Source organism: Squalius cephalus (assembly GCF_949319135.1).
Source record: "Squalius cephalus genome assembly, chromosome: 6".
Classification (NCBI taxonomy): domain Eukaryota; kingdom Metazoa; phylum Chordata; class Actinopteri; order Cypriniformes; family Leuciscidae; genus Squalius; species Squalius cephalus.
In genome coordinates, this window is record NC_137127.1 from 17,988,585 (window position 1) to 17,998,279 (window position 9,695).

A 9,695-nucleotide genomic window follows, 5' to 3' on the forward strand; every position below is an offset into this window, starting at 1 on the left:
CAGATCAGGGTTTCGGAGGTTTGCACATTCACATCATGTGCCCATCCCTACACTTCTGGATTTTGCAGAATGGCTGGAGTTTGAAATCCAAGTTCAAGAGGACACTACAAGGTTTGCAAGTAATCAACGTAGAGGGCCCTTACCACGAACAAGAGAGACTTTCAGAGACTCTAAGTCAGCCGCTAAAAGCACCACAATCTTACTGAACACAGAGAAGGAGAATTCTGAGTCTATGCTTCACCACTTAAGACTTCTCTGAGACCCTACTGCACTTACTGTGACAACAGTAAGCACTCCCTCAACAACTGCACCAACTTCAAGCTGCTTACTAAAGACCAGAAATGAAGCTGGGTCAAAGACAACAACAGATGTTGGCGCTGTGGTAGAACTCATAAGTCAGCAGAATGTAACCTAAAAATGCGATGCAAACAGTGCAACAGTCGACACTTTATGGCTCTGCATGACATCAGTGCTTTGAAGCCAGAGAATCCAAAGCCTGTTCACGATGAAACTGCTGATACCAACACCTGTCTGCTCAACACTATGAATGAGATTCTCCTGATTCATAAACCACCCACCAGCCGGAAAGTTCTTCTTAAAATCACCAAAGTGATTCTCAGAAATGGAAAGAGGAGAATGGATGCATACGCAATCCAGGATGATGGATCTGAGAGAACTATCCTCCTCCACAATGCAGCTCAGCAGTTGGGCCTCAAAGGTCAGCCTGAAGACCTACCCCTTCGAACAGTCAGGCAGGAGTTTCAAGTTCTCAGAGGTGCAGCCGTCTCATTTACAATCTCCCCAATGGCTCAGCCCACCAAACGGTATCGCATCAAAGGTGCCTTTACTGCTCAACAGCTAAGTTTAGCAGAGCACTCACATCCCGTAAATAATCTGAGAAAGAGATATCAACACCTTAAAGGGCTTCCACTATATGATTTTGACGCAGTCTATCCCGTGCTGCTCATTGGTTCTGATTATCCCCATCTGATCACTCCCGTAGAACCAGTAAGGCTTAGGCCCTCCAGGGGGACCAGCGGCTATAAAGACACGTCTTGGCTGGACATTACAGGGCCCAGTCCAACACTTTCGGCAGGAGATGACTGAACAGCACTGTCTCTTCACTTCGGTTTCGTTCCCAGAATCAGATCTCTATAAGCAAGTGGAGAAATTATGGCAGATGGACATACTGCCCTGGCGCAATGAAAAGATTTGCATCAGATCCAGACTGGACCAGGAGGCGGTGGACCTCTTGGAAAGGAAGACAATCAGGGTTGAGGTGGATGGTATCGAGCGTTATGCAACCCCTCTCTTGCGTGTCAAGAACATGCCTGAACTCAGAGCACCCAAAGAGGCAGTCTTATCACAGCTGAGGGCCACCGAAAAGAGACTGGCAAAGAATCCAGAGCAAGCAGCTGCTTATACTGCTGAGATTTCAAAACTGGAACAAGCAGGTTATGTTAGTAAATTGCCACAGAATGCTGAGCCAGATCCTTCCAGCTCCTGGTACATCCCGCATCACATGGTGCACCACAATGGGAAAAACAGGATAGTTTTCAACTGCTCGTTCCAATATCACGGACAAAACTTGAATGAGCTTCTGCTGCCAGGACCAGTGTTGGGACCATCGCTACTTGCTGTGCTACTCAGATTTAGGGAACATTCAGTAGCAGTCAGCAGCGACATCAAGGGGATGTTCCACCAAATTCGACTACTTCCAGAAGACAAACCACTCTTGTGTTTCCTCTGGAGAGATCTGAATATACAGGAACAACCCAGTGTGTACGAATGGCAAGTCCTCCCATTCGGCACTACCTGCAGCCCCTGCTGTGCCGTATTTGCACTCCAGAAACACGTCCTTGATCATAGCCTGCCTGGAGATGATGTCTGCAATTCGGTGCTGAAATCCTTTTATGTAGACAACTGCCTATAAAGTTTCACTTCAGCAGAAGAAGCAAAGTGTTTCGTTGACAAAATAAGGAACCTGCTGGCAGATGGAGGCTTCGAGCTGAGGCAGTGGTCCAACAATGCCCCTTTAACTATAAGTCACCTGCCTCACAATGCAATTTCGGACAGTGCAGAACTCTGGATTTCACAAGGCCAAACAGACACTCATGAGTCGACATTGGGGCTCCTCTGGAACCATCAGTCTGACACAATCTCCTACAAATACCGTGCCAAAGACAGTAGTGAGACTACCATGCGTAACATATACAGAATCCTATCCAGCCAGTACGACCCGTTGGGTTACCTCATCCCTTACACCACTCGCGCCAAGATCCTCGTTCAACGATTGTGGGACAAAAAACGGGATTGGGATGATCCACACTTGCCCACAGATCTGCTACAAACCTGGACTGAATGGGAGGAGGAGCTACCAGCCCTACAGAATATCGTTCTTCCTCGGTGTTACAGTAGCCCCACCAAAGACACAAAAACGAGCCTAAGAGATATACATGTTTTCTGTGATGCCTCCGAACGTGCCTATGGCTCTGTGGCATATCTTCGAACAGAGGATCAACATGGGCAAACAGAGGTAGCTTTCTTAACAGCAAGAACACATGTAGCACCAAAGAAACAACAATCTGTTCCCCGACTGGAACTGTGCGCTGCACTGACAGGAGCTCAACTTGCCAAAGTACTCAACAATGAGTTAAACCTGCCCATACGCCAAACGATCTTGTGGACCGATTCCACTACGGTCCTCACATGGTTACAATCGGACTCTTGCAGATTCAAAGTATTTGTTGGGACTCGGGTGGCAGAAATTCAGGACCTTACAGAACAACACAGCTGGCGATATGTACCCTCCGCCAACAATCCGGCCGATGACATCACTCGGGGAATGAGTCTGCGCAAGATTGGCCCGGAAAGACGCTGGTGCCAAGGACCGCCTTTCTTAAAAGATCCAGCCAACCTGTGGCCCGTTTGCCCCAGTCCAGTTGATATAGATGATAATGAACTTCGCAAGACTGGGTCCAGTACTCTAGTCTGCTTCACATTCAGTCAGTTTAAGTCTTTTGAGGAGCTAATCGAGTCCACGGCTCTTCAAGAGGCCAACAATGGTGAGGCCACAGCCAATGACTACAGAAGTGCCGAGATTAGTGTTTTGCAGCAAGCACAGCAAGAATGCTTTCCATCAGACTTAGAACAACTAAGGACAGGTAAACCACTTTCACGGAACAGTCGACTAGTCTCACTGGCCCCAGAACTTGATGGAGAAACCAAATTAATCAGAGTTGGCGGACGTTTACGGCATAGTCCCTACCTTGAACCTGACAACATGCACCCTATAGTTCTGGATCCAAAGCACCCCATCGCGAAACTTATCATCCAAAGTTATGACTCCAAACTTTGTCATCCAGGTCCTGAGAGGGTGTTCGCTGAACTCCGCCGTAAATATTGGGTTCTATGGGGTAGAGAGGCCATCAAGCATCTGCAGCGAGAGTGTGTACAGTGCCAAAAATGGAGGAAAAAACCAGAGGTACCTAAAATGGTGGACCTCCCCCAGCAAGACTACGTCTTTTCAAGCCCATCTTTTACTCCACTGGTGTGGACTGCTTTGGCCCCTATACCGTTAAAGTGGGTCGACGTAGTGAGAAAAAATGGGGAATAATATTCAAATGCCTCACCACCAGAGCAGTATACATCGACATCCTCCATAGTCTGGAAGCCGACTCCTTCCTTATGGCTCTCAGACGATTCACGGCTAGACGAGGGAAACCCCATGAGCTCTTGTCAGATCAAGGCACAAACTTCAGAGGAGGTGAAAGGGAGCTAAAAGAAGCTTTTACAGCTCTTGCTCCAGATCTGCAGAGACAATTGGCTAAACAACAAATTGAATTCCATTTCAACCCTCCTAGCTCACCCCACTTTGGAGGTTGTTGGGAGCGAGAAATTCGCTCCTTGAAAAACGCACTGATGGTGACTCTAGGAACTCAATCAGTGACTTTTGAGGTCCTTCAAACTGTGTTGGTGGAAATTGAAGGAATCTTGAACTCCAAACCACTGGGATATACATCATCTGATGTTTCTGATCCTGACCCCATTACTCCAAATTGTCTCCTAATGGGGCAGCCAGACGCTTCACTCCCCCTGACAGTATATCCCCAGTCTGAGCTGATCAGCCGACGGCGATGGCGTCACAGACAGATCCTTGCGGACCAATTCTGGAGACATTACCTCAAATTCTACCTCCCGGGTCTTCAGAACCGTCAAAAGTGGCGAAAGGACACTCCAGACATCCAGGTTGGCACTATGGTGTTGATTATCGACCCTCAACTACCCAGAGCTCTCTGGCCTGTGGGGAAGGTGTCAGAAGTATTCCCTGGAGCTGACACAAGAGTGAGGACAGCCAAGGTTCAGGTGGGAGAAAAAACATACACTCGGCCAGTTGCACGCCTTATACAATTACCTGCTATTCCTGATTAAAGTAATTGTAACCGACAGTAGAATAAAAAGCCTTTTGAATGTGTACATATTTCCTTACGGAAATCTGGGGGCGGCTGTAAAAAAGGCTATAGTTTGCCGTCAAACCTAACCTCTCTTTATAATTTCTCCCTCTGTATTTGAGGCACACACACACGGCACCTTACCTGAGCCAATCAGCGTCCAGAAACCTTGAGCATGTGACCTCCCCCGCCCTCACAGAAACAGTATTACAATGCAGCGGGACTCGGAGATTGACGCTGAAGTTACATCAGTATTAACTGTTTTACATACCGCATTTCGGACGAAGTGTTGTGCGTGAATGCAAAATTTATTTTATAGAAAAACCACACAAACACAACCATATAAGCCAGTCTGTTGAGTGGTGACAATAAATGGGTTATTCCCAGAAAAGTGCATCTTCGTTTGGTCTCTAATCGGACAGTCTTTGGTGGGTCAGCACCCTGAGCTGGCAACTTGTCGTATAAGTGCTACCAATCAGAAGCATTTTTTCACATACTTTGAAAAGTATTGCTTTGTAACTGTCTCGCTCCTAGTAGTATGTACAGTTAAAAGAAATCCTACAGGAGGCGCTATAGGAGTTTAAAAATCCTAAACAATTTTCTTTAAATTCCTTTTGACATATGTCCTGCATGGGCATTTCGGCACATTGCTAATCACATTGCTACTGTGTTCTAAAAGATCTATGTTTTGTTTTGTGTTGGAATCCTGTAAATTCCATAAGTATAATTTTTATTTGTTTCAAAATTATGATGTAGCAGGAATCCTGTAAACATTCCTGTCGACTAGTGTAAGTGATGCTTTCTTACCAAATCATTCACAAGTTATTGAGAACCGATAGCAGAGTTTTCCTGTAATTCTGCTTGTATTACATGACCTTAACAACACCAAGGTCACAGTTTCGACTCTCAGGTAATGCACACACTGATTAAAAAACCCAAAAACAAACCATGTATAGCTTGAATAAAACCATGTAAGTCGCTTTGAATAAAAGCTTATCTGCCAGGTGCCTTAATGTAAAGAAGAACTAAAACACACTGCAAGTAAGAAATGTCAGAACAAATTTAACATTTCTCTTATTCACCTTGTGAGTCATTAACCTGTTTAGAGCATGCAATATTTCAAGGTTCATGTCCTCTCTCTCTAACAGCCTTTCTTTGCCTCGATCTACCTGAAGTGATTGTGGCCCCTCCCACATATCCAGTTCTCTGGCCCTCTTTCAAGACACACACTCTCAGGCGGTTCAATGAGCTCTTTGTGGGGGGGGTTGAGGTATGCGGTGAAAGTGTGTGTGTGAGTCTGAGAGAGAGTGAGAGAGTTCACTTGTTCTGTTAGTACCTAGCGGACTGGGCACGACTCTGGAGGATCAGCTTAAAGGTGTGTGTGAACAGAATTACAACAGAAGGGGAGAGAGAAGTGTGTGAAATCTAGAAAAGGACAAATCTGAGAGCAAAAGAAGGTATGGATTTCGTTCTGTTTGGCATGTGTTTCTCAGTCTTTGGGATGTTATGTGCATCTGTTCGTCATGGTAACCATAAACAGTCAATACTTACTATAAGATACTTACTATACAGTAATTTGAGCTACACTGCTTTCACTCCAACAAAATGCTGCTTGAATCAGAGTCTTGTGCTTTTGTCTTTTGTGTGATAAAAAATAATGAATCTTGTATAACACAGAAGACAAAAGCGCAAGTCTCTGATTCAAGCAGGAGCGAAAACAGTGTAGCTCAAGTTACTGTATTTATACTATTACTAATACTAGATACCATTGTTCCATTTAGCTGTCGGCTTTCCAGATTGAGTCACTTAGGCTTAAAACTGAGTCTGAATTACTTTATGTAAGTCCAGATTTGGATACTCGCAGCGAGACTTAATAGACTAATGTCTACTGTCTGTCTGTTCAAAAGTCTTTTTCACACAGCCACACACTCTTTCTGCATTTGAGTATTTGCATGTCAATTCTATATTTAATTAATATAGTTTCACGCTAATATTTCTGACACTGTTAAACACGTCACATGTGACGTGAGCACGTTTAAATGCACAGAATGTTCCAGTAAATTTTGCAGGTGTCTGTTCATTTTTTTCTTTTGTGTTCAGGGAGTGAGGTATCATATTACAGTAGCTACTGCATAATAGTGTGGAAAAACGGACCCAAACATTTATTCAGTTCCATTCAAATCATTTCAATGACTGTTGCTTTACAACTTCCAGATTGCTCTTTCTTCCTTTCTGCTGGATGAATAAATGTAGATGATGTTTTTGTGTTTTTTACAGGGCGATGCTCAGTGAGTGGTTTTGGTGGGATCGGCTGTGGTTGCCGAGGCCGGTGAGGTGGGCGGACCTAGAGGACAGTGAGGGGTGTGTCTACGCCCGTGTGTCCCACTTGTACGTCACTCTACCTGTAGCAATACTGCTGCTAGGTTTAAGGGCATTATATGAAAGGTACACACACACACACACACACAAGCTAAATGATATTGAAAAGACCAGCTGATATCAGCATTAACATACATGCTGGTTTTTGCTCATTTGGCTCTGGTGGACTCATATATCCATGCTGTTCATTAGCAAAACTGAAGCTGGTAAAGCCAGTTGAGCAAAAAACATTTACATTATGTGTTCTTATATTTGTTGAAGTGCAGTGAACGGTTTCTGGTTAACAGCAGGAGAAGGCATCACTCTTTGTGCCTTCACTGCCTTCCCCTCATTCAATAGGCTGATCGCGGTGCCACTCGCTGAGGCTCTTGGGGTTAGAGACAAGAATCGCAAGAGAGCATCACACAATCCAGTGCTGGAAGAATACTACAAAACACACTCTAAACATCCAATACAGGTAACATCCCAAACACATCACTTGAACAGCGATCTGATTACTTGAAGCCTGTGTATATAATGCTTTTTGAATGTATTTAAAGCTACGCTGTGTCATTTTTTAAGTTGATTCTTAGCAAAAAACACTTTGTTCTTTCAAAATGATATGTGCCCATTAATGTGTAATTACTTCTACCAACTAATCAAGTATTCTCGTAAGCGTAGAATCTGCCATTTAGAATACATACGAGCGAGTCGCTCGAATGGCGGCAGCCATGTTGCGCCTCCATCTTGAAAATACATTAGCCAAAGAGGGACATACCTGGAAATTCAAGCTTTGCCTTTCGCGTTTTTACACTCAGTGGCACCGTGACGAATGTGAGGGGGAGATTACTCGCGACTGCTGGCAGATTTGAAATAATACGGCCACCGTACGAGTTAAAACGCCCTCGGAATGGGAGGGGCTAGAAAGTAATATTCAGTTGGTAGTCATAAACAATTTCACCACTAGATGGGAGAAAATCCTGCACAGTGTAGCTTTAATCTGGAAAGGGTCCAGATCATGTCACTCCAAAAAAAAAAAATTGTAAAGAAAATTAAGATTCTTTTAAGGGCCTTTTTTTTACTTTGTGTTGAATTAATTAAAATAATCTGAAGCAATCAGAAGTTTTTCATTTTTAGATTGTATCAATAATCAGAACAAACAGCAGTTGAAGGATGACATGCATAAATCAATTATTTATCCGACGCTTTTAAGTTGTTGTTATTCTTTAACCTCCTACTCTTTAAGGGTAAAAGTCGTTTTTAGAACTGATATGAAAACGTAGGATTTAACCTAAAGGTTTAGATAACGTAAGTTACAATCATTTTTGCCTTCAAAATTATCAGTAGTAACAGATAAGATTCTCAAAGCCTTTAAAGGAGGCAAAGTTATTTATGATGTCTAAATATACAGACAATAAAAGGGAACACTCCTCAAATTCATCTAAAAGATCTGGATCTACTGCCTGGAAATGACTAAATGTCTTATATTTAGTCAATAAATTCGATTAGAATAATAAGACACTTTATATAGCTGTTACCAATCAAATGAAATCACTAACAACTAAATTCATCTTTGGCACTGAAGCTGCATCTGAGTTGGTACAATTACAACTGCATAAATAATGTTGAGATTAATGTTATTCAACGTTTGCATATCTCAAACTCAATATCACATTTGCAATTGTGCACATATTTGTGAAAACAGCTCTTTTGCTCTTGTGATATTACTTAATATCATATGTTATAATATAAAAATCAAGATCTCATACAAGCAGACTTTTTTTTGCAATCATATCTTGAATTTTGTGGCCTTTTGTATTTAATGTTGGTGACATTTTTCACCATCACCCTCTTTGATTTCTGACCCAGCACATTGGTAACAAAAGAAATCCAATTTGAAACAAGAAGATTTACATCCAATCTCAGTAATGATGTTAACAAATAAATCATATAATGCACCGGCAATTTAGTAATATGACTGCAGTTGTGGTCTTGACCCGTCTTGAAATAAAATCCCGAGTCCTCTTAGTCTGAGACCAAGACAAGTCTGAGTACAAATGCGGTCGAGACATTGACTCAAGACCGGTCTTCTTGAGTTCTACAACACTGAGGAAAATGGGTGGTGATCAATAGGGCAGAAGCACATGACATATTCTCCTCAATGCATGTTTAAGCAATAGTTCCTAAATTGTACATTAGAATACTTAAATATCTCTATTTAGTTCACCACAATACTATTAAGTTTCTAAACTGTCAGATGAGACCACTCATGACAGTTACATGTTAGAACACACAAGTAGATAAATAGTATGTAGAGGGAAGCACAGGTGTCATGTGAAGCAAAAAGTACAGATTATTCAAATTTTGTTACTGTAATGTGAAAAAATCTAATTTTCAGACTTCTATTTCTTCAAATGACAATCATAACAATAATTATAAAACATTGGGAATCACAATTAAAGTCACCATGAAATCAAAACTTATTTTTTATAGAATATTACAGTATTTATTATTAATGATTTATCTGTGCACATCATTTTTCATAATCTTTAATCAAAATAAGATTTACCTTATGATATGTTAAATGTTTTCATTAATTATTATAACAGTATTGGCAATACATTATAATAAAGCCTTGAACATAAACAGTATGTTTTAAAACATGATTCAAACTCAATTTTATGTTTTATAGATTCTTTAAAGGTGCGACCATGTGTAGGTACATACTATAATGTATTATAACTGTAGTTGAGTTATTTATGAAAACATAACATACTACAATATGTATTTTATAAGGCATAACAAATATCTTTAGATTAGATTAAGAATTCCTTTTGTAATGCATTATATATAAAAACAGGCTTCAACAAAAGTGTTAAAGCATCA

The 9,695-nt window shown here is 41.8% G+C and overlaps 1 protein-coding gene across 4 annotated transcripts in view; it reads left to right on the forward strand.

Annotated features, from left to right (window-relative positions):
- Window positions 1-5,706: 5,706 nt before the first annotated feature.
- cers3b (ceramide synthase 3b) overlaps window positions 5,707-9,695 on the forward strand; it is a 10,587-nt gene continuing 6,598 nt past the window's right edge. The window contains exons 1-3 of one of the 4 annotated variants that reach the window (XM_079873674.1): window positions 5,707-5,908; window positions 6,729-6,896; window positions 7,170-7,287. In XM_079873674.1, the coding sequence (XP_079729800.1) occupies window positions 6,733-6,896; window positions 7,170-7,287 (282 nt within the window). In that variant the 5' untranslated portion in view covers window positions 5,707-5,908; window positions 6,729-6,732. Of the gene's footprint in view, window positions 5,909-6,728; window positions 6,897-7,091; window positions 7,288-9,695 lie in introns of those variants that run through there. The other 3 variants (XM_079873673.1, XM_079873676.1, XM_079873675.1) reach the window with 3 other exon arrangements.